The sequence below is a fragment of the Cucurbita maxima genome, unplaced genomic scaffold, assembly GCF_002738345.1.
Source record: "Cucurbita maxima cultivar Rimu unplaced genomic scaffold, Cmax_1.0 Cma_Scf00002, whole genome shotgun sequence".
Classification (NCBI taxonomy): Eukaryota; Viridiplantae; Streptophyta; class Magnoliopsida; order Cucurbitales; family Cucurbitaceae; genus Cucurbita; species Cucurbita maxima.
This window is the reverse complement of record NW_019272018.1, coordinates 5452807-5476337: the sequence shown is the minus strand read 5'-3', so window position 1 is coordinate 5476337 and position 23531 is coordinate 5452807. Positions and strand designations below refer to the sequence as shown.

Here is a 23531-nt window from a genome sequence, read left to right as displayed (position 1 = left end):
TCGAGCTTGAATGATTCTACATGCAACCTAGACTATATATAATTGCAAATAAACTTAGCTATTGGCTAAAGAAAGTACAAATACTTTTTTTACTATATATTTTTTAAGTCGGCTTACAAATACATATACATGGCTTTATATAGCTTCAAAATGAAACTACTAAAGGCATTCCAAGAATTGTTACACTCATATTTAATGGCCATAATTATCCATTAAAGTAAATAAAAACTCTTAAAATATATTAATAAAATATAATAACTCTAAATTGTAATCCACTCAAAATTTATCACATGAAACTTCATTTTGCTTCAATGTGGCATGAATTGAAATATCTTTTTGATAATTTCAACAATATTTTCTTCACATCTTCGTTGAAGCATATTGTATGATTGATATCCCTTGGTTCATATCACCGACAGTCAGACATATTCAGTGCCCCTAACTTAGCACTCAACGCATCAGTCAGGAGTTCCACTGAGACAAGTAGACTAAGAATACTCATACACATTCATATCATAACTAGCTCATAAACATAGTCATATATCCTAATTACTACGCTCACGTCTTATACATAAAGCTAATAACTCGTCGTGCAACCCTCACATTAGGGCCCGCTATGCCAAAAACAAGAAAAATCTCTCCCCTTTTATTCCAACCCAATGTTGGCACACGAGGGGACATGTGGTGTAAGAAAATAATATAAACATGTGGAAAACGTCATAGGACGAAGAATAATTATATTACTAATTCTAAAGCTTATTATTACTATAATTGATCCGTATTAATTGACATAGACAAGAACCAAAAATTTCACGACATATTATTATGAAAATAATTTTTAATTTTTTAACTCAAAAGTATTATGAATTGAATGAACCTATTTATGGAAATAAAGTACAGGAAGAAAAATGATGAAACGTAAGTATGTATGTCATATTATGTCCTTTTCATGATATGTCCCAAGAAAGAATTTGTTTTATTGAGATTGTGTACTTTTCAGACACGTATCACTGCCCGAATGTTGAGAGTAGTTGTATATTTATACGGTGCATTGATTTGGTTACATGTCGTAATTTAAGTTGTCATGTTTCATTTATTCCTGTATTTTTCGAAATTGTGTTAGAGTCACAATTAGTCAATATAACCTTTACAATACGGTATGAAAACATTATTCTATATAATTTTTACTAAAAAAAATGATAATTTAATACTTCATAATTTTAACGGAAATACATATATACATCTTCGACACTTTCTTAACTAGGAATGTAAAAAAAAAAAAAAAAAAACGATTTGAGTTGCGTTATAAATTTATTTCGCATACAATTATATATATATTATTTAACCAATTCAATTTTTTAAAAAAAGAATTTTAGTTAATTTTTTTATTTTAAAAATAATTTTTAAATTTCATATATTTTACAAACAAGTTCTAAAAGTATAATATTAAATTATTATTTTATGGGCTATAGGATTTGGTTCGACAGCGATGATATTGCTTTCAAATTAATTTTAACGAAATTTAATTATAAAAAAAATTTGAAATCTATGATATATTTATGATTAAAATTGAAAGATAACAAATTTGGAAATTATACATATTTAGAAAAAAGAAAAAAAAATGAAGAAATTGAGAAAAGTATCCAATAAAATATAAATAATTTGGTAAGGTTTAGATGTGTACACGACAGGATTTTAGCGCCGCTATCGCCACCTCGACTGTTTGCCGAAGTGAATTTTATGTCCCATTGACGTCAGCGAATTAAATCGTGTTAATTTGAATTAATTTAATTATAAATAATTAAAGTTGTCATAAATTTGGGCGGTGGAGGTGGGGGCAGTTTACTCTTTTATTTTTCCCCTCAAATTTAATGTTTTTTTATTTATTAATTTCAAAAAAATGTTTGTTGTAAATTCATCTATTTAATCTAATATTCATAGGATACGACAAACATATGTAGACATGCATAAACGTAATTGGGTATGTCATATTTTGTTGTTTTTATGATAACATTCAAACGTTGTCCAAAGGGTACTTGCATTATTGTTGCATTTACAAGGTTTGCCTTGGACCACACACAACACATGTGCCACATGTTATAAACATTAACATGACTATGTTCATTAGTGTTTGGTTTCAAATTGCCGGTCGTCATTCAAATAATTGTATGTGAGATTCAAAATTAGTTGGGAGGAGAATCATTCATTTTTTTTTTTTATAATGGTGTGTAAACCTCTTCTTAGTAAATGTGTTTTAAAAACCTTAAGAGGAAGACGGAAAGAAAAAATCTAAAAAAAACAATATTTGCTACCGTTCGTTATAATATCTGCTATCGATAGACTTGGGTCGTTACCTTGTCAAGGATAAACTGGTAGGCTTAAGGTTCATAAAATTGTTTGAACATTGGAACGCGTACATGTTCACAATGAATGATAGAAAAAAGTTATATCTTTCTACGCGGAGTCGATTTTTCTTTCTAATATCTCGACTTTCGTCTCGAAAGTTTGTGGGGGCATGTGTTTTTTTCTAAGTTTTGAATGTTTGTGATTATATTAATAACAATTTATTTTAAAATAAATAATGAAATTCATATATATCTTTTCTAAGTTAGTATGACTCGTTTCTCTCGCGTAATCAAGCATCGTATGATATCGTCCGGCTCTTGCCCTATTCATCATTGTTTCTCCTCATCGTTTAATTATTATGGCTTGCTTCATCAGTAGCTCTCAAGACCAACTGTATGTGTAACGACTCAAGTTCATTGTTAGCATATATGGTCATTTTTAAGGTTTCCCTCACGGTTTTAAAACATGTCTTCTAGGGAGAGGTTTCCACACATTTATAAAAAATGGTTCGTTATCTTTCTAAACTGATGTGGGATCTCACAATCCACAATTCTTTAGGGCCCAGCGACCTCACTGGCACTCATTTGAGCTTCCCCTCAAGGTTTTTAAAATAGGGAGAAGTTTTCACACCCTTATAAGGAATGCTTCGTTCTCATTCTCAACCGATGTGGGATCTCACAGTAAGAATCTCGATTGGACATTCAGTTTTTCAACTCTAGTGTTCAATTGGGTAAGTAGAATTTTCGTAGATTTGGTTCCAACCATCATCGCTGGCCTCTCACGATCAATAGTAATTGCACACTTCCTTAAAATTCATGCCTTAGAGCATAAACTCGAGCATCTAAAGTCAAAATAACTTAAAACAAACAAAATTACATCTCCTGATGATTTTTATTATGTCGGGAGAAAATCATTTGTAGAAGCTTAAATTCGATTAAAATCTCGTGAAATGGAACATTGTAATTCGAAAGAATTTTGAAGGGTTTTGTGAATGTGGACCATAGCCTAAATGAAAATGTGACTTTTTAGGGTTCTTAGGCCCCATGTTACACAAAATCATGTGCTTTCTCAATCAACCTTTAGACTTTTTCTTCCCAATTATTCTCTTGTTTAGAGGTCTTTTGGGTGACAAAGACCTTCCTTATGATATATCATTTTCCTTCTCAATATATTCAATTTTTCAAACACAAAACTTCGTCTCTCACATTGAATTTTTATTTTTTATTTTAATAATAATTCTATAATAATAATGTGATGTTCATCAAATTTTAATTAATTTTAATTAATTATGTCACCGAACAATTCTTTTATTAAAAATTTGTGGTAAGTATCGCGGAGTTACAAATATTTAAAAGCTTAGAGATTTATTAAGTTTAATTAACCCTTTTTAATTAACAATATAATGGATTTTTTTTTAATTATGATTTTTTAAATTTTTAGTCAATTGTTTATTGTTGAGTTAAGCTTAGAATTATCTGTAAATATTCCTAATTCTTAGCCAACAATTAGGTTGGAATAAGGAAAAATCATTATCTAATAATTGTTGAAGCTTATCGAGACTCCATCAATTCCAACTAGGATGGGTCGATAGTGTACGAATTTTAATTGAGATTGATTAAGATGGTTCCATAAATTGCTTAACACGTGTCAAAATATTTTAATAAAAAAAAAGTTAAATAGGTTGGTGCAACAGTACAAATCCATTGCTAATAGATATTGTTTGTTTTGACTTGTTACTTATCGTCATTATTCTCACAGTTTTAAAATGTGTTTGATAGGAAGAGATTTGATTGTCCACAATTGTGAGATCCCACATCGGAGAGGGGAACTAAACTTTTCTTATAAGGTTGTGAAAACCTCTCACTATTTTAAAATTGTGAGTTTGACAGTGATATGTAACGGGCCAAAACGGATTTTGACTGTTACAAATGGTATCACGATCAAGACAATGTGGAAAACTAATTTAATTTAATGAATATATTAATAAAGGTTAAAATGGTTTTTTTTATAATAAAAATAGGTTTAATAACATAATAATTTTCATGTATGAATGTTAATGAAAACTAAAATAACATAATGATAAGCGACAAGTTTTTAACTTCATTAAAATTAACGAAATAAATTTAAATATTTGAAAGGAAAATAATATTTTAACAAAACGTTTAAAAATACTACTTAGAACTCTCCTTTCAATCCGAATGTCAGGAGATCCGCCGTCAGCGGCGGAGCAGGAGAGAAAGACGGCGAGAATATTAGCAACGCGAAAAAACAATTAATTAATTAAAAAAAAAAAAAGAGAAAATAAATATTTTTTCTTTTAAAAAAAGAAAAAGAAAAAAGAAAAGAAGAGTCGAGAAACAGCGATTCGCAACGAATCGATTTGCGTAAAGAGCTGAGGTAAGCGGATGACGTAATAATTAAGTAAACCGGTTTGTACTTTTTTTTTATTTGCAAAAGTTATTTAAAAAATTATTCTCCTTGCCCTCTTCCTTCCACTTTCAGGTTTATTTTATATTATCTTCAATATATCTTTATTAATTCTTTTTTTTATTTTAATAAGAATTCTAACTTTTCTAAATAAAGTATTTTTGTGGGGTTTTTAAAATTAAATTATTATTTTTTTCAATTTTTTTTTTGTTTCTATTAATTTTTTTTCAATAAATTTTGAGAAAATATTCATAGTTTTGCAAATTAAATAAAAATTAACTTCTGATTAATAATGAGTACAAAAATGAAAATAAAGTTATTTTTTAAAATTTTAAAAGAACAAGTGAGTAGGTAGCAATAATAGAGTATCATCCAACGAAAGGACGCCACGTGGCAATATAAAAAACAAATGAAATCAATCAGGATCTGCAATTTTGGTATTAAAAAAAAGTGTTCGGAGGAACTGTTTCGTTTCCGGCGTACATTAAAAGTTTAATTTCAGTCCGTTCCTGGCGTTTTCAAAACCCATGCTCTCTAGCGGAGCGTGTGCCACAACCTCTCCATTTCATCGAGAGCCAAAATTCAAACTTCTTGGATATCAATTGAATTATATTTAAGTAAATAAATTTATATCATTTTTTTTTTAAATTTTGATTTTAATTTACTTTGAGTTTCATATTTAAGTAAATAAATTTATATAATTTATTTTATTTTAATTTGATTTTAATTTACTTTGAGTTTTGTTTCATTTTTATTTAGAATTTTTTTAATATAATTATAACTTTTAAAGAACAAGTAAGATGATAATTTAATTTTAATATATTGTTATCAAATAAATTAATCCACATTATGAATGGAATAAACAAACAACATGAGAATGATCGACAAAGTAATTAAATAAATCACAGTCACATTGAAACATTTAAAATTATTTATTGTCAATTTCTTAATTTTTATGTCTATTAATTCACCGAGAATAAATTCTAAAATATATTTTTTAAAAAGAAATAAAAAGTAAATCATTTATATTTTTGAAATATGTAAAGTCAAAAAAATATGTCACTGTTAAACTAGCAATAATTTATTCGGAGTCATCTAAATATAACCTTTTTCAATTATTTTTATTCATAAGTCTAAATTTTAAAATGATAGAAATTAAAGTTTAATTTTATAGATTATATATATTAAATTTATAATTAAATTAATATCGACATATTTTTAGACAGCTATTCAATTATTGAACTAAAAAAAAAGAAAAAAAGAAACAATGAAAGGTGAGTCGAGCAAAAGCCAGTTAAAGAAAATGAAAGAATCGTTTGCGAGGACACCTGGACGGTCAAGATCTTTCCAAGAGATATCAAGACTTCTGATATACAGGTGGGTGATAGGAAATTCCCCGCAGGTCACTGTAGCGTCGCCCTTTCCCTATATATTTAACGGATTACAAGGGGAAATTCCATGCCTGCCCAAATATCAGATGGTCAGAGGGATAGCAGCAACATAAATTACAGACTTGTTATTATTATTATTATTATTATTTAAAAGAGAAAAAAAAAATTCCTCTCCGTCGAAGCAAGAATCGGAAGACGACGACGTCGCCGCCGCCACTGCCGTGCTAACTACCGTCACCACCGCAGGGAACAAAGAGTATCGAAGAGGATTAAATGAATTACTTGGAGAATGGCGTGTTCATGCCCGAAGATCTCGGCAGGTTTATTTTCTTTTTATTTCTCTATTTTCTGTATCTTTTGAAAATGTTGATCAGCGGGATGAAGGTTTAGGGATTTTTGAATTGGAATTTGACGCTGGAGTTTTGGTGAGGACAGTTGGGGACTTGACGATCTGGTTCCCAGCTACTATGATTCCAGTTCGCCGGAGGGAGTTCTATCGCCATCGGCGGCTTCGAAGAACATAGTATCGGAGAGGAATAGGAGGAGGAAGCTTAATGATAGGCTTTTTGCACTTCGAGCGGTGGTTCCAAATATTAGTAAGGTTAGAATCAAATTTCTGGTGTTCGATTTGATAGTTAATACTTGATAGACCTGTTTTTGTAGTTTTGGAATTTGAAATTAATCGATCGAGAAATGCAATTGAGCAGATGGATAAGGCTTCCATTATTAAAGATGCAATCGATCACATTCAGAAGTTGCGTGAACAAGAGAGGAGGATTGAAACTGAAATTTATGAGCTCGAAGCGGGAAAGTCAAAGAAGAAGATAACGCGGTATGAGTTTGAGCAGGAGGTGCCATTGTTGCATACACCAAAGAGGACTAAAACAGAGCAGTTCAGCTATTACGATTCTTCTGCTACAAGATTTTCTCCCATTGAAGTGCTGGGTGTAAGCTTCCTAATCTCTCTTTTCTTTAAAACCTTCAAGTAATGAATTGATTGGAGATTCTGATGAGATTGGATTGTGAATTGCAGTTAAGTGTAACGTATATGGGGGAAAGAACAATCGTGGTGAGCTTAACATGTTGCAAAAGAGCAGATTCAATGGTTAAACTATGTAAAGTTTTTGAATCACTGAAGCTCAAGATCATCACTGCCAATATCACTGCTGTCTCTGGAAGGCTTTTGAAAACTGTGTTCATCGAGGTAACTAAACTAAACTGAATGAACTATTTTGTTTGATTCTTCCAAAACTAGTCAAATGGGTTCAAAATGCATATAGATGGGACAGTTACATTTTCTCTGAATATAACTATAAGAAGAATGAAATGGACAAAATCTGAAGAGAAAATAAGAAACTCGTGGCCTTGCTACGAAATTGGGTATGTTTCTTTGGTTTTTTCAATCATTGAGATTGAAGACAATTGATCAATTGATCCTCGAAAAAGGAGGAGAGCGAGAGAGATGCTGATTTGTTTTTGCCTTGGTTTCAATATCATGTCTTTTGTTTTGTTTTTGTTTTTGTTTTTGTTTTGTTATAATAATTATGTCGTTTTCTTTGAGCAGTATCTCTGTTATATTGTGCTTTTTGAATATAAAATGTGTTTACCCCATTTTCTTTAAGATATGGAGTATATCAAAATTGTGATATGGCTTTGTGATTGTGTGGGCAGATGAGTGAGACATTTGGGTGCCAAGGGACTGTTTTTGATTGTTTTCAGAAACTGCTTTTTTTTTTTTTATTTTTTTTTTATCACAATTTCTAAAAAGGCATCATTTTTTTTCTTGTGTTACATATTTTGCCAGCAGATTTTTTTTTTTTTAAAGTTTATAACACCATTACTAAATTCAGAGAATATCTGAATTTTATGCAAATTAAACAACAACAACAATAATAATAATAATAAATAATGCTTCGTTTTTAGCAGTTTGGATTTTCATAAATTCTTACTATAATTGGATTATAGTCAAATATTAAAAACACAAATTAGTTTTACTTATATTTTTTTAGTAGAATAAATAAAGTAACCAAGGGCTTAATTTTCAAGAACTAGAAATAAAAGACTATCCTTATGAAATCGGAGTTTATTATTATTATTATAACGTTCTAAACCATTAATGGGCACTCAAATGATAAGCTGTTCAACCAGTTAAGGATAAGATTATAGAGCCATCAAGGAAAGCAAAAGAATGTGTATAATGCAAATAAAGAATTTGTGGGCTCATAGTCAATGGAATCACTTTGTCAAAGTGGAAGATCCACTTGTGATGCAATTTCTGAGGGGTTGGGAGTGATAGCATTTTGGCATTCCATTCTGTGGGTTTTTATCCTTTCTGAAGTTAATTACTTATCTCTCGTAGGCTTTCTTTGTCATGAAGGAGAGATCTATTTAGATATACCAACTCCTATAATAAGCCGAACTCCATGATCTAATTAGAATTATCCTTTGTGGAATTGCAGGCTGGACAAGAGGAGAGAGATCTCTTGAAGATTAAAATAGAAACAGCCCTTGCAGGTCTTAATGATTCCCAAAGCCCCGTGAGTATCTAATCTAAGCCAACAAACCGAAAAACACACACGAGTGAGATCGATGAACACAAACCATCTTAGCCATTTGAAAAATGGTTCCCTCTCCCTGCTCATAGTTTTCCATTTTTGCTCTTTATTGTGGTTGTCAAGTCACATAAAGTGTGTTTCATAGATCAAGAGTTCTTCAAGTGGTTCATAAAATTCTTTTCTTGGTCCTAAGAGGGAACAACCATTTGGTTTGTTGGTTCGAAATCACAAATCTCGAGGTTTTGAAATTCAAGGAGTTAGTATGCTTTTAGATTGCATTTTCACAAATCTCGAGGTTCGAAATTCACAAATCTCGAGGTTTAGGATTAGTATGCTTTTAGATTGCATTTTCCAATCTGTACTTGATAATTTGATTTTGAAGCTTATCAATAGTTTGATCAATTTTGTTTGAAGTAATTTTTCTATGAGATAGATGGCTGAACATACTCCGGAATGAACTGAACTCCTCCTCGTGGTTATCACTCTCATATACTAACATCAAAGCAAGACGGATAAAGAGAATTGAAAAAGAAGATGGAATGATTAATATTGAAGGGGCAGTCAAATGAGAGTTTGAGTATTGAGAACGTGGGTCTGATACCCATGTTCGCAAATCAATCAGAGAAAATGTTCCCCAATTCCCAGCTCCCATTCATATCATGTGTGGCCTCCTGTCTCCCCACCACCTCTCTCTTCCCCTACCACTATCACACCCTCTCGGGTTGCATTTCCTCACTCCCTAAAGTTTCCAAACATGGAGATAGGTAGGGGAGAAAGTTTTTGGATTGAGAGCTTTGCAAATGGGTCACTATTATTGAAAAGCAAAAGCTATTTAGTTTACCAATGCTAAATAGTTCATTGGTGTTGGAATACGTCTTCATCAGACAGAATCATTCCAAAATGTCAGATGAAATACCAACACACGGGAAGGAGATGGATTCTATTGCTTTGAAGTTTTAACTGGTCTTGCTATGGTGACCAACTAAATCAGAATAGAACATTTTCTAATCTTCAAAGAAAAGAGCGCAAGAGTTTGAAACCTATTCACCAAATTGAACCAACATTCCAACTCAATTTTACCAATAAAAAGTAATCTTTACCTGCACTTCAAGCTGTTTAGACCCACCATTACCACCATCCATCAGCATTCCCAACTTTGCTACACCACAGATGTGCGTCAACTCGAAGACACAGAACTAAGATAGCATTGTTGAAACTGCTCATTCTTCAACATAGAAGGAACAGAGTTGCAAAACGTTCTAATGTAGACAGATAAAGCGTACATATATGTATATAAACCATGCAAGTTAGTAGTTTTTAGCATGCTACCTCCGTGGAGCACATGAATTACATACCGAAGTAGAAGAGTATCTTTAGGAATCACCAGCCATACTTGGCTTGTGTTTCAGCCTTTGTAAGAAGACCTCTTGCACGCCTCTCCGCTAATTCCGTCTCTTTCTGCTTCATATCATAAAACAGCGATGTAATTTGGTGCTTTCTCTTGTGCAACTTTGAGGGCTTCCCTTTTGTCGATGAGGCAGGCTACAGAATAGAACAGGCAAACAAACATATGAGTACAATGGAGAAGTTAAAAAAACTTCGAGCTTTCATTTAGAGAAATGAAAGGTAAAAAGGAAGAAACAAAAATACAAAATATAGGACATCAATATGCCTAACACATGCTCATATTTAGCCATCATTTGGTTGATATAGTTCTTTTAACCCACATTCGCAAAGAGATAAGAAAAGTCAAATACCCAAAAAAGGTCAAAGTTTTATTTGGGAAACTCAATGAAGAGCATCAACACAAGACAAAATTCAGAGAACTCCTAGTGATGCCCTCTCCCCCACTGAAGCCCTATTTGCGAACAAGGTTCTCCCAAACCATAGTCTGGATAGAAGGGCCATTACTCAATTGGACTAAAATGGTTTGGCTTGATTTTTTAAAGTATGTCCTGCAAAGCAACAGAAAGAGTGCCTGAGATGCTTTACTAGGGAAGCACCAACTGATCCCAAAAGTACTCAAGAGATCACCCCAACGAACAGCAGCATACAGGGAAGTAAAGAAAAGGTGCATCAAGGACTCCTCATTTTTCTTACATAGAACGCACCAGTTGAGGGAGATTGAGATAGACGGCATAGTTCAACTAATGCTGCGAATGTGTATAACCTTTCATATGCAAAAATCCACCAGAAAGCTTGAACTTTCTTATGGGCTCAGAATTCCATATTGATTCAATATAAAGAGGAGCAGATGATGATTTGGTATCAACAGCCTGACCATAAAAACTCCATTGTTTTCAAGCTTATGAACTTCACAGCTAGCCTGTCATCAGGGCCAAAGCCAACAAGAGCTTCGGAGAGAGCCAACCATTCAACCACCTCCAAATCTGTTAGGTTCTAATGTTTCTTTGAAACCATAAAAGTCAAAAAGAATGATTGAACTGACTACACCCAAAAAAAAAAAAAAAAACCCTTTTGATAGTTCCTCAAAGGAGCTTTTTGTTTTAAACTGTTACAAGAAATTCAAGAATACAAGGGCATTGGAAAAAAGAAAAAACCCATAAAAGTAGGAGGCAAACTAAAGAAAGGGCTTCCAATCAAGCAAAATAAAACCTAACCGGTAATTACAAAACCACTTAGCCACTGAAGCCCACAGAGATAGGCTGTACCTAATAAAAGCTCAACTGCCACTCAAAAACCTCTCAAGCCGTCTTTCAAGTGGACATGTGGTTGTTGGATTAGTATGGGAGTGGAAGATGAAAAGAAAATTCACTGCTACAACACTTTTGTGGAGTTTGTGGATGGAGCAGAATATAAGGAAATTGGACAATAAGAGTTCTTCTCCTGCTTAATGCTTTTTGGTAGAGACACCTAAAAGGAGTTCTCATTATCCTTCTCAATATTAAGCTCAACACCTCTCTAAACCATTATGCCTAAAATGTCCACAACCAATAAGTTTCCACCAATACACTTGATCAAACATAAAAGGAGCTATTAATCAATTCAAATAGAATACCAACTAGTAGAAAGATGGTGAATAGAGACTCCTAGCTTCCACAACTTTCTTATCCTCCCCACCCTCAAATATATTCTCCCTCCCTAAGTATGGCAAGATGGCAACAATTCGCTAAGTTCTCTCAATTTCAAAGCAATCGCCATCTACAAGTGTGTGTTCTCTAGAACAATTTTTCTTAGCTTAATTAAGTGTACTTGATGGTGGTGTCATAGCTTTAATAAATTATTTAGTAAATACCCTTACTCCCAAAGTGCCTGGAATGACATTTTTTCCCCATAAATATCTTTATGTTCCTCTCAGGTCAAAGAGACTAAAGAAAATCTCTTGATAAAGTAACCCAGATTAATCTTTGCATTCCTTTTGAAGATGTGCACCAAAATATGTGTAAGGAGACTCTTGATATCATTAGGCAATAAGTTGCCCAACAAAATGCGGAAAGAATAAAGCTCCATAAGTGACAGTCATAAATAGTCTAATATGAGGGGAGTTGTCTTTTGATTCTATCTTGAATGTTGATATTGTCGAATATGAGTAGCGACGAGAATAACTTAATTCTTCTTTGGGTATTTACCTCACAGTAACTATTCTATTTCAATCATGCATGCCAATTGGAGAAAAAGAATAACTCCGGTTAACTTTATGGGAGGATTTCATTAGTAAATCTCAAGTATCATAAAAATGTTTCTTTTATACTATGAGTATCCAACTTGCACTCAACTAATCTCACAATACAACTACCTGACCACAACATCCATTAGTATAATTTTAATACTCGAGAGGTGACCACCAACCATGACAATTGAATCCAGCCCAAGATAATTATGCATAAAAACCCAAGTAGAAGATCGATTGAAGAGTGATTTTACCATCTTAGCGCCATATAACATAAATATCCAATGCGGTCACATCGACTCTAATCTTTCATTAGATGGCACTTTTTTTTATCTTCTATACTAAAAATGACCAATAAACCAAGGACGTAGACTTGCTGATATAATATCCAAAAATAGACAGAGATAAACCATAAGTTGATAATGCAGCAGTTTTCTGATATAATATACACCAGAAAACCTCATTGTATGTCTATGTTATCTTGCCATGAAGCTATAAGTGGCTTACCTGGTAAGAAGGACCAAAAGCAATTCCAGTTAACTTGACCTGGTCCTGCCTTGGCCGATTCTTCATCAATTCATCCTGCTTCACCTCAAGTATTTCTGACGGAATTTCATTTCTTCTTCTCTTTTCATGTATTCTAACAACATTTGCAGCGTCCATCATTGCGGGCTGATCAGCAGGATCACTCCCATATTGTATGTGATCAGCATAGTTACCATAATTCTCATAACTTCCATAGTCACCAGCGTTAATTCCACTAGAGACAGATGGTGCTTCACCAACCACATTTTGACCAACACTATAGTGGTAACTCCCATAACTATCATAGCTTGCATAATTCCAAGCATTCTGTTCTGTACCAACGTTGTAAACTGCTGCATTATCATAGTTCTCCGTATGACTGGCAATATTCTGCTCAACACCTGAATTGTAATTTACGTAACTACCGTAATTTTCGGCATCGTGATCAACTTTTTGAGTGCTACCTGAATCATTCACTACTTTAGAACCATCAGAAGACGCAACCGGAACATCTGTTTCAAGAATCGACCTTCGCCCTGAGCCTGAGCTCGACATAACTCCCAAAGTTGCCGAATGCTTCGGCGCTGGAATGCTTGACAAGAACGACGTCACAGTAGGGGTTTGGAATGAGGACTGGGATGCCTTTCGGCGCCTTATTTCCTCTTCTTCTTCATCGTCATCATCATCGTCATCTTCACCCAATTTCAGCAAAGAAGAATTAACGGGTGGCTTAAATAGAACGACCCTTTTTGGCTGGGACTCCGTGGACGAGGGATTTGATTTAGATTTCTGCAAATTCTGTGAATTAGGTTGCGGAAGGGAAGAAAACATAGATGCCGATTCCGTGAGATTCTCATCACCATCACCGTCAAATCGAGAACTAGACGTGGAGGACGACGATCTCGTAGGATTCCCCTTAGGCCGTGGAAGGGAAGAGAAGATAGATGAAGGTTTAATTGAAGCAGTACCTAATTTAGACCCCGAGAGCGAATCTCCTTCCTCTACGTCTTCGTTCTTATCATTCTCGAAGAACCCAGTGGGCAGAGAAGGCTTGGAGGACTGTTTGGGCTGGGGGAGGGATTGGAATAGCGAGGAAGATTTGGACGGGGGAAGAGACGATAAGAAAGTAGAGGTTTCGGAGGAGGAGGAGGATTTCGGTAACTCGGATCTCTGAGGCGCGCTAACAGACAACGGTGGCTGCGTCGGCGGCGGTGGCTGCTCCTGTTCTTCGTCGTCAGAGGAGGCGTAGTTGGCTAGCAGTGAGTCCATGAGAGGGCACAGAAAGAGGGAGAGATGCGGAGCTTTTGGAAATGGGGTAATGGAGGCTATGGCGGTAAGCGGCGCGTTTTCTCGTGGAGAATGGCTCGCTGGTCCACGAACTTTTCTTTCTTGGTCTAATCATTTTTTTTAAAACTAAATAATAGAAAATAATTTTATACTTTATTTATAAAAAAAAAATCTCTTAAATACTTTTATACTAAAAAAATCAATAATATTCTTAAATTTAAAAAAAATTAAAAGGGATTCTTATCGTAATTGACGAAAAGAAAAACACAGTAAAAAATTTGAGTTATAATTTTGAAGACAACTTGTGGGACAAAGAAAAATAAAATACGTGCATTATCAAATTTATAGCAATTGAAGGCTTAATGTTGCACGTTGTACTTGTATTTTTACCACTAAAAAAACATTTTTTTGGTTTCTTATGAGCTTGAATGAAGTTTATTTTAATTTATTAACTAAGATCCAAGAGAATCGTCTATCGATACAACATACAATTGACAATTGTATTTAAGCAAACATGGAAGTAACCTGCCATGTAAGACTACTTAAAACATATTTGGAAGTGATTTAGACGCGATAAAAGTAATGCGAGTTATTTCGAAATCACTATCAAACATGTCCTCAAACACTATACACAGTCGAGGACATGAATCAATTCCTCGATGAACAGTCAACAGCAAATCACTCAATTCACAGTTATAAACACGAAACACCAAGACTAATTGAGAAACCAAATGATTATTTTCAATAAATTCATGTATGTTACATCCACATCAAATAGTTTATAAAGGGCAAAGAACATTGTTCCAACCAACCTTTCATATAATCTAACTACTCCATACTTTTCATATGTGACAGCATTCTAGCGTTCATTCTACAAAATCTGATCAAAATGTTGAGCCGTTGTATCCGAAGAACGAGGCCTGGAAATGATCAGGATGGATGTGTTAGTCAACAGGCTATCCGCGCAGAAAAATGTTATATTACAAACATATCGCAGTTAATGTCATACAAATCCAACAAAGTATGGCTAATTTGTTAACTTATATAACTGCACAGACGGGGTGGGGGTGGGGGCTAAGATATTCACAATGTAAAGACATAATTCATTTTTTATATGTATTCTTAATACTCCCCTTTGTCTCGCGATTTCAGTGATTAATGCAAAAACTCAACAAGTACTTCGACAATATTGATTGGAGAATAGATGATGAGTATGAATTCAGATTAGAAACCATCATTCTCCACAATGGTATGATGTTGTCCACTTTGAGCATAAGCTCTCATGGCTTTGCTTTTGGTTTTTCATACCAATTAAGATAGGGTTCCTTACTTATAATCCCAGATTTTCCCCTTAATTAGCCAACGTGGGACTACTCCTTTCAATAATTCTCAATAATTCAAACACCCTTCTCTACGTTGATGTCTAATGTCTGATGTCTTGTCGAGCTAACCAAAAATCTTTTAGCGTTGGGGGTTTTAATGGTGATTTAACAAGGAATGGGTCATATTGTGGCAAAAGACAAATCAATAGGTGCATTTGCCGCTCAACTAATGTAGAAATCATCTCTAGGACTCAAAATGACAGGTGAGTGTTTAGAATTATATGCAAGTTTGTAATTTAGAAGTCAATTCTTTACCAAAATCCAGCCAAGGGGAGTGCCTATAAGAAGAAGTATCGACCATTAAACTTAAAAATTGTACAGAGTTACATATCATGAACAAGTTCAGAAAATATACAAATACTCGAAAGGCCAACTTTTACAGGCCTCTCGGTTCACATTTGACCATATCAGTTATCACTAACACCTCAAATAACAGTGTTACGCCGGGGGGAATATTAAATAGGAAGATCTAAGTTCAAAATTTGTAAAACCAAAACAAGTTTAATTGCAATTCGGAGAAGCAAGGAAGAGATGCAGGAGCTACATGAAGTCAGCATCAAATTGCACAGCCACTAGACTAAAACAATATTGCCATTGAATATAGGCAAACCATCTTACACTAAGTCTACCTCCATTCAGAATTATATATTCCAGAAAAGGCGTAAACAAACCAGGTCAAAAGCTTTACTATTACTAAAATTACATTAATACTAAACCAAAAGGGTTGTGAGGGGTTTGAACATAGTATTCTCTCCTTTGATAAGTTAGTTAAACTATCACTAAACTAACTAAAGCTTAGAGGTTAAGTGTAACGGCCCAAGCCCACCGCTAGCAGATATTGTCATCTTTGAGCTTTTCCTTTTGGGCTTCCTCTCAAGATTTCAAAATGCGTATGCTAGGCAGAGGTTTTCACACTCTTATAAAGAATGCTTAGTCCCCTCTCTAATCGATGTGAGATCTCACTATATTTATATTATAAACACTTCCCTCCGCATGTGAGCTTGAATAACGAATATTAACTAAATTATGGAGCTCAACATGTGAGCTTGATACCATGACATCCACTAAACCCACCTATCCAGCCTTTTATATATGTGTTCAACAATTTGGAAGGACGAGGAAAACTTGCCTGAACATCGGAAAATTTGATATAGAAACGGGAGCTATCAATATGGAGCTTAGTCTGAATAATCTCTGCAATTGTTGAGCTAAGTTTTCCATTCACGCTTGGTCCAAGGCCTCCGATAGATATCAATTCTCCATACGCGGCTGGCTCTTCCGTGCCAGCAAATACGATTGGCGTGCTACCATTCAGCAAGATCATCACATACTGAACCATTCAAGCAGAAAAATGTAAGTTCATGCCCTTGCATTAGCATAAACATGATTCAATCGGGTGTATATGAATAATTCTACACTAATTATCACGATAAAAGAACTTCTTCGACCAACAAAAAAAAAAAAAAAAAATTCAAGTCAGCTATCAATCTAGTACTGGAAAATCTCAACTCAAGAACTTGAAATGACCTCCACATTCTCAGAGTAATTTTGTCGAACACCATGTGGGCATTTCCATAACTCTACATAAAACACACCCAACACAGCAAGGGACTGTTGTTTAACAAGTGATGAGAGTTGAGGAACAATGAAGAAGGGACAAAGAACTTAACAGATTCAGATTTCCCGAGAATTTTAGAAACGGCTTTCGATGCGTCCTTGAGGATGTCAGCAGCCACCACGGCATCAACTGGGAAATTCGTGAACAAATTCAAAGTGGGCATTTTAAACGCTGATGGTGCTTATGGGGACGGTCCAATTTAGCTTGAAGGTTCTAATGGCAATGGGTGGCTTTGAGGGAGAGATTCTGCAGATAAATGGCTCGCAACGCAATCTCGGATTCCCAATCCTCATGGGACCCAGTTCCTTCCCTTTAGGATTAAGCTTATTAGTTTAAATTAATCAATAATTAGACTAAATTAATAAAAATATTATCGGTTTTATTTATTTATTTATTTTATGCTTTCCAAAAGGAAAAGAAATTGTATTACTAGTTATATTAATTACAACTATACCCTTTCTCCTTCTCCCGCGGCTTCAGTTCGCGCCATTCTGTACGAAAATCTGCACAATTGCCCTAATCTCTCTCACTCTTCGATAAGCGGGTATCGGCGACAAGTTCTTTATCCCTCTCTCTCTCTGCATTTGTTAACTGGTAATCATCTGTTAATCTTCTGTTAATTTCCTTTTATATGACCACAACCTATTGCACCGCGTCCTGGATTAAGATGGATTCTTCGAGGGAGGATTGCTCCTCCGACACTCTTCGGTTTATGGAACTTGCAATTCAGCAGGTGAATATCCCTCCTGTACGAAGATGGTGAATTTTAGCATCATAATTGTCAAAGTTACTTACCCGCACTCAAAAGATATGCAGTTCAATTAATTTCCAGGAAGTTATGCAGGGCATGAGACGTATGCAAGAAGATCTTTATTGCTTTTTCAAATTTCCACGACCATTAGTTTACATGTTATGCTTTTGTTTGTCAAGCGTCTTCATTTTCTGCTCTGATTTTATTAGAAATACTTGTGAATAGCTCCAGGCTCATTGGAGTTTGCATTTCTAATGGATGTCTGACCGTAGTTAATCGAAACACTTCACGTAGTATTTTGATCCCTGTGTCGACATTTTCTGTGAAGAAATTATTTTATTGATGCGTCTCTCCCATGCTGACGTCCTTAAATTATTGCTTTGTAAATCATCAATTTTTGCGTAGTATGGGATCATAGGAATGAAAATACAATACGTGGGGGTTGAGCAAAATGGAGGCTGAAAAAAAGAGAGTTCTGCAGGGCCATCTGCCTTTGCACGGGGTTGCTTGTTTTGTTTCAACTGAAAGCTTCTTCTAATCCATTAGATTCTCATCACATTTAAATGTTTGTCTCAATGGTGTCAGATTTATTTATCTCTATAGTAGCTTAATATTTTTCCATGTGGTTGCAGGCCAAGCTTGCACTGAACAGCCTAGAAGTGCCTGTAGGGTAAGCTATTGTCTATTTTTACCATTCTTGCCGGTAAGATCTGTTGTGTTGCAAAATGAGTTCACTGTTTTGGTGCATTTTCAAAAGGATGTATTAACATTCCACCTCAATATTTGTTGTTTGTTCCTTTTGAGTAGTTGTGCCCAAAACTCATTATAGTTATTTATGAAAGCATTGCTTATGAGGTCATCATATTATTGTTATTGTTCAGCTGTGTGATTGTTGAAGATGGGATGGTTGTTGCCACTGGAAGAAATCGCACTACTGAGACTCGAAATGTAATCCAACATGGTTCTTGTTCCCCTCTCTTTCTGCCCCCCCCCCCAAAAAAAAAAAAAAAAAAAAAATCCAATGTTATTTAGTGATCAATTGCACTTCATGGTAGCTGCTTTTTTTTGTCCTATTCCTTTATCATATTATTCTTGTTCAGCTGTTACTTAGCTAGTAAAGCGTTTGATGATTCTATCTCAATGAACCTCCAAGGATAGGATTTGTGTATAAAGGAACAGGGTTAAGACACCATCCATGTCAATGTATTAACAAAGTCACTCTGTACATCTATAGAAGGTTGTGAGGGAATGCAAGAGCTAGTTGGAGCCTGAGACAAGGAGAGCAATCTCTCTGCTTCTCTTCATCTTGATAATAGGTATGATGAGTAGAATAATGAACAAAGTTAGAGAGGATGGTTTGTTTGGGTGCTTCAAGGTTTGTAGCAAAGAATGTCATTTAACTCGTTCTTTTAGCAGATGACTTTCTACAAATTAGCAGGATGTTTCATATGCTTCTGGTCTAATAATCAATCTTTTAAAAGTTTTGTAGTAGACATTAATATGGCATATAGAAAGTTGGCAAAGATTGCATCTACCTTCTATTGCAGTATTTTTCATGGTCGTTTAGCTACCTTGGCATGTCTTTGGCAGGCAAAAAAATCCTCAAAATTTTTGGGACTACATGTTTGATTAATGCTCTTAACTTAAAATCGGATCCAACTAACATACTGAGCTTGATCCAATGCGTATTTCTATTTGTTTAAAGTCTTGAAAAGAACTAGTTGAAAGGTTGAAAAAAGAGATCCTAGATTCCATATGATAGAGTCTAGAGGAAGTAAGCGGGAACCACTTGGTTCATTGAAACGAAATGTCTCTTCCAATGAACTTGGGGGTCCTTATGATGGGTAATATCAAGAGAAGAAATTATTCTATATGAGTTAATTTGATTTGGAGATTTCTTTCCAGGATTACTAATGGATGGACGGAGGAGATAGCAATTATGTATGGAGTGATCAATCAGGTTGGGATGTCTCAAAGAATTGCTGGAACTTGTCTTTTTTTAGGGGTTATTCATGGACGGGTGTGGATGAATGTAAATATATGTTGAATTTTCTCTAAAGATCAGCATGAGTAATCAAGAATTTGGTTTGCCAATAGCATTATCCCTTTTTAAGCAAGAATTGAAAGACTCCGATTGATCAAAATGGCTCTATGGGTGAGAAGAAAGTTTCTTTAAGATGTGGAAATCCAAAATGCCTAAGCTAATCGTCCCTTTGAAGATATTTGATAAAATTGGAACAATATTTGGAAAATGACTAAGGTAATATGTTCTTTGTTGTGATTAGTTTACCTTTGCAAGATTAACACCTATGACAATAGCTTTTTCATTCTTGTGCAAAGGATAGGCATTCTGTCTTTAGCTGAAAGGTGAGGACATGAGTGAACAAGGACAGGCCCGTTGAACAAAGAGAAATCCGTACTTTTCCCTTGCCCCTCAAAAAAAGTATCCTTTGTAGAAGAGACCTAGGTCGACACATTTCCATAAAAGTATGCCCTCTATATACACTTTGCGTTCTTTCATTTTTTTTCTCTGGATTTCCATCCAAAATAAAATAAAAATTCTTTAAAAGTAAAAGGTATAGTAGATCATTCTCCTCCCCTGCTCAAATTATTTCTGGGAAGGAAAAAGGTCCTTTTGTTAAAGAGCAAGATCTGATCTATACCCATCAAGATACAGTGATGAGAGTCAAAATTTTGTAGAAGGAACTGTTGAGGTAAAGGATGTTTGACCAAGGATCCCGGGGACAATTTTCCCAAATACGTACCTTTGCAAAAGAAATGCAGAATCCATCAGCCATCTATTTATTTGGCTTCCCATTTGCATACAAAGGCTGGATTTTCCTACATAGATGTTTTGACTTCGGTTGGTGCCTCCAACATGGAAGATGGTCTAACAAAATTTATGTCCGGATAGAGAGAGAAACTCCATATTTTTCTTAGTTAAGTCATCTTCTTTTCATAACTTCTCTGATAATGTATAGTGGGAGGCCTCCGATACCCGCCTACAGAAATCTTTTTGTGCTACCCTGGCGTCAACTTAAATTGGGTCCTTTTGTTTTTGCCCTCCTCACTAGCTTCAGGTATCCCTATCCTCAAGGCCTTTATGCTGCTCTCCTTTTTCCCATTAATTTGATGGTTTTGTTTTTCATTAAAAAAATAGTAAATAAGTTTCTTGGGTACAATTTTGAAAGAACTTGTAGCGAAGATAGTTTCGTTGTTTTCAACTTAGAGGATTTTGGAGTCTCAAATTCAGGGCCATGTTTCAAATATCCAAGTTGCTCTGACGGACTTTTGCCAAGGTGGTTCCTTGACAAAGCTTAGAGGCTGATTGCAACAGTTCTCAAGTTTAAAGGATTTTGGATTCTCAAAAGAGAACTATGCTGTTATAACTCAACCAAATGAATCGTTTTTAGGCCTCAAAATTTGATTGCTTACCTAAGATATTAAGTTCCTACAAGTGTTCTATGCTAATTTTTCAAGCAGTTATAGTGTGGGATCAGTCAAGGTACAACTAAGCTAGCAAGGAAGGGTACACGGGAATATCCATTCCCAGCTTTCCTTAAGACTGTAGTGACAAGTTCTTTTGCCTTGTTTTGCTTATTATGTTTATAAGCTTTCTTTTCTACATTATTTTTTATATTCTCATAGGCTACCAGACACGCAGAGATGGAAGCTATTGACATTCTGATTGAGGCATGGCAGAGGAATGGACTTTCAACCTCAGAAGTTGCTGAAAAATGCTCGAAGTGCAAACTTTATGTTACCTGTGAACCTTGCATTATGTGTGTTTCTGCCCTATCAATACTTGGTATGTTTTCTTTTTCTTGTTTCTCCATGCAGAGGCAACTGTTTGTCCAAAGAGTTATAGGTCATAGTTTACCTTTCATTTAACGACTGAATATGGTTGATTCATTGCTATGCGATTTCCTGTTTCAGGTATAAATGAAGTATATTATGGTTGTGCAAATGATAAATTTGGTGGATGTGGATCTATATTGTCACTTCACTTAGGTAGCCGTGAGGCACATACAAGGTTTATTTCTTTATCTACCATTATCAGATTTTAGTTTTATGAGATTAACTCTTTGGTTTCTTGAACGAATTGCTGCAGTTAGTTGTTAACTTTTCCAAAATAACTTATATTTTTATGTAGTTTTAAGTCTTTTACTTACTTTCAAGCTATCAATTCATATGCTTCCTTCCAACTGGGTCGCTTCTTCAAGAAAAAGTGGGATAAAAATACACCTGCTATGGGAGAATTGTGTTTGTTTTTCTCTTCGTGCTTTTGAAAAAAAGTGTGCTCTCTTTCCAAGACTTATGCTGGTTTCTCATTGCAAGATATTTGTTTTAATTGATATGCTTTTATCACTCCTTTATAATCATTGGTTTCTCTTTTCTTATGTTTTTTATTTTCACTCTTTTATCGAGTTTGTATCTTTTAAGCATTAATCTCTTGTTTTTTTAAAAAAAGTAGAGGCAAGGAAGAATATTGCATTAAAAAATTCTCTGATTCTTTCCAACCATAATTCTGAAAATAGAGATTTAACCGAATTTACCCATAGAGTGTTTGGCCTTGAGCCAAAAGAGGACCACTGAGAAGCTGAAGAATATTGTCCTTTAAAACATTTGAGAAAACCCAGTGCATATTGAAAAGAACAATATACTTGAACCATCAATTCAAATAATAAGTGCAACCAAAAAAGATATGAAAAAGATACCCCCCATCTGCATGTCAAAAAGGACAAACTGAAGGCATGAGCTTGAAAAGAGCAACTTTCATTGAAGCATTTCCTAGGCATTTAAATTCTCATTCAAGATATCAAATCAAACTATTGGTAATGGGCAAGGAAGGGGATTCATTTCGGATAGTGATTCTTTAATTTGTTGTGATAGTGGTAATTGGCAAGGAAGGGGATTTAAATGCACAGCAGGAATAATGGCATCAGAAGCAGTTGCTCTTTTTCGATGTTTTTATGAACAGGGAAATCCTAATGGTACGTGAAATTATTTTGATCATCTGATTTGCACGATTTGCTCGTGTATTGAACATTTTATCTTCCAAACAGACCAGCTTATTTTGTTGGTATAACCTATTTGTCAGATATTTTTTTTATCTTTTGGATTGATAGACTTTGAAAAATGTATATGGTCTGATTGATAGTGGTGGTGTTCTGTTGCAGCTCCAAATCCTCACAGGCCCCTTGTTCACAATCGGGCAGGTCAATGACAGGCTGAAATGAGGTTACTTTTGGTTTTGATACCGTCTAGTCCAAATCGACATGATCAATGATAAAAGCTTTTGAAAGCGGAAAAGGTGTATGGATGAATCCATTTTTAGTTCTTGTCTCAAACAATATCAGTTAGTGAGCTTGAAGATGTCGAATGCCGACCTCAACGTCATTGCCATACATTTTGGGATTAGGATATTTCTGCCTCTAACATTTGAACTGCTATCTGAACTACTATTATTTATATTGATTCAAATGTTCCCTCAGATTGTAATTAAACTCTTCACATCTACTATGACTTAATTTTCAGGGTTAACCAAAAGCTCTCTAATCAAATGTCTACAAATATATTTTGCCAGAAAGTCAAATTGGTAGGGGGGGGGGGGGGTG

The 23531-nt window shown here is 34.6% G+C and overlaps 4 protein-coding genes across 4 annotated transcripts; 2 read left to right on the top strand and 2 right to left on the bottom strand.

Moving 5' to 3' along the window:
• Positions 1 to 6220: 6220 nt before the first annotated feature.
• Positions 6221 to 9136, top strand: LOC111496175 (transcription factor bHLH35-like). Its single transcript, XM_023146527.1, has 5 exons — positions 6221 to 6484; positions 6600 to 6765; positions 6872 to 7111; positions 7198 to 7368; positions 8624 to 9136. The coding sequence occupies exons 1-5, from the start codon at positions 6438 to 6440 to the stop codon at positions 8711 to 8713; spliced, it is 714 nt and encodes a 237-aa protein (XP_023002295.1). The 5' UTR covers positions 6221 to 6437; the 3' UTR covers positions 8714 to 9136.
• A 756-nt stretch (positions 9137 to 9892) lies between these two features.
• LOC111496165 (ubiquitin carboxyl-terminal hydrolase 36) lies at positions 9893 to 14262 on the bottom strand. The gene is made up of 2 exons (XM_023146500.1): positions 12858 to 14262; positions 9893 to 10261 (listed from the first exon to the last, which is right to left on the bottom strand). Exons 1-2 carry the CDS (start codon positions 14142 to 14144, stop codon positions 10100 to 10102), a joined length of 1449 nt encoding a protein of 482 aa, XP_023002268.1. The 5' UTR covers positions 14145 to 14262; the 3' UTR covers positions 9893 to 10099.
• Positions 14263 to 14878: 616 nt separating this feature from the next.
• LOC111471895 (macrophage migration inhibitory factor homolog) lies at positions 14879 to 17480 on the bottom strand. The gene is made up of 3 exons (XM_023117571.1): positions 17215 to 17480; positions 16674 to 16874; positions 14879 to 15082 (listed from the first exon to the last, which is right to left on the bottom strand). The coding sequence occupies exons 1-3, from the start codon at positions 17323 to 17325 to the stop codon at positions 15047 to 15049; spliced, it is 348 nt and encodes a 115-aa protein (XP_022973339.1). The 5' UTR covers positions 17326 to 17480; the 3' UTR covers positions 14879 to 15046.
• A 111-nt stretch (positions 17481 to 17591) lies between these two features.
• Positions 17592 to 23482, top strand: LOC111499198 (tRNA-specific adenosine deaminase 2-like). Its single transcript, XM_023150714.1, has 7 exons — positions 17592 to 17895; positions 18546 to 18583; positions 18795 to 18861; positions 21562 to 21721; positions 21850 to 21946; positions 22807 to 22907; positions 23094 to 23482. Exons 1-7 carry the CDS (start codon positions 17794 to 17796, stop codon positions 23138 to 23140), a joined length of 612 nt encoding a protein of 203 aa, XP_023006482.1. The 5' UTR covers positions 17592 to 17793; the 3' UTR covers positions 23141 to 23482.
• Positions 23483 to 23531: the final 49 nt, after the last annotated feature.

What these genes read in the sequence shown, in the direction of transcription:
- LOC111496165 (XM_023146500.1), bottom strand. Translation starts at nt 14,144, where the DNA reads ATGGACTCACTGCTAGCCAACTACGCCTCCTCTGACGACGAAGAACAG. An exon ending in CTTTTGGTCCTTCTTACCAG is followed by an intron (nt 10,262 to 12,857) that starts GTAAGCCACTTA and finishes TCTATTCTGTAG; the next exon opens with CCTGCCTCATCGACAAAAGG.
- LOC111499198 (XM_023150714.1), top strand. Translation starts at nt 17,794, where the DNA reads ATGACCACAACCTATTGCACCGCGTCCTGGATTAAGATGGATTCTTCG. An exon ending in AGCCGTGAGGCACATACAAG is followed by an intron (nt 21,947 to 22,806) that starts GTTTATTTCTTT and finishes TTGTTGTGATAG; the next exon opens with TGGTAATTGGCAAGGAAGGG. An exon ending in TGAACAGGGAAATCCTAATG is followed by an intron (nt 22,908 to 23,093) that starts GTACGTGAAATT and finishes GTTCTGTTGCAG; the next exon opens with CTCCAAATCCTCACAGGCCC.
- LOC111496175 (XM_023146527.1), top strand. Translation starts at nt 6,438, where the DNA reads ATGAATTACTTGGAGAATGGCGTGTTCATGCCCGAAGATCTCGGCAG. An exon ending in CTCCCATTGAAGTGCTGGGT is followed by an intron (nt 7,112 to 7,197) that starts GTAAGCTTCCTA and finishes TGTGAATTGCAG; the next exon opens with TTAAGTGTAACGTATATGGG. An exon ending in TGAAAACTGTGTTCATCGAG is followed by an intron (nt 7,369 to 8,623) that starts GTAACTAAACTA and finishes GTGGAATTGCAG; the next exon opens with GCTGGACAAGAGGAGAGAGA.
- LOC111471895 (XM_023117571.1), bottom strand. Translation starts at nt 17,325, where the DNA reads ATGCCCACTTTGAATTTGTTCACGAATTTCCCAGTTGATGCCGTGGTG. An exon ending in TTCTCGGGAAATCTGAATCT is followed by an intron (nt 16,875 to 17,214) that starts GTTAAGTTCTTT and finishes TGAATGGTTCAG; the next exon opens with TATGTGATGATCTTGCTGAA. An exon ending in TCAAATTTTCCGATGTTCAG is followed by an intron (nt 15,083 to 16,673) that starts GCAAGTTTTCCT and finishes GATCATTTCCAG; the next exon opens with GCCTCGTTCTTCGGATACAA.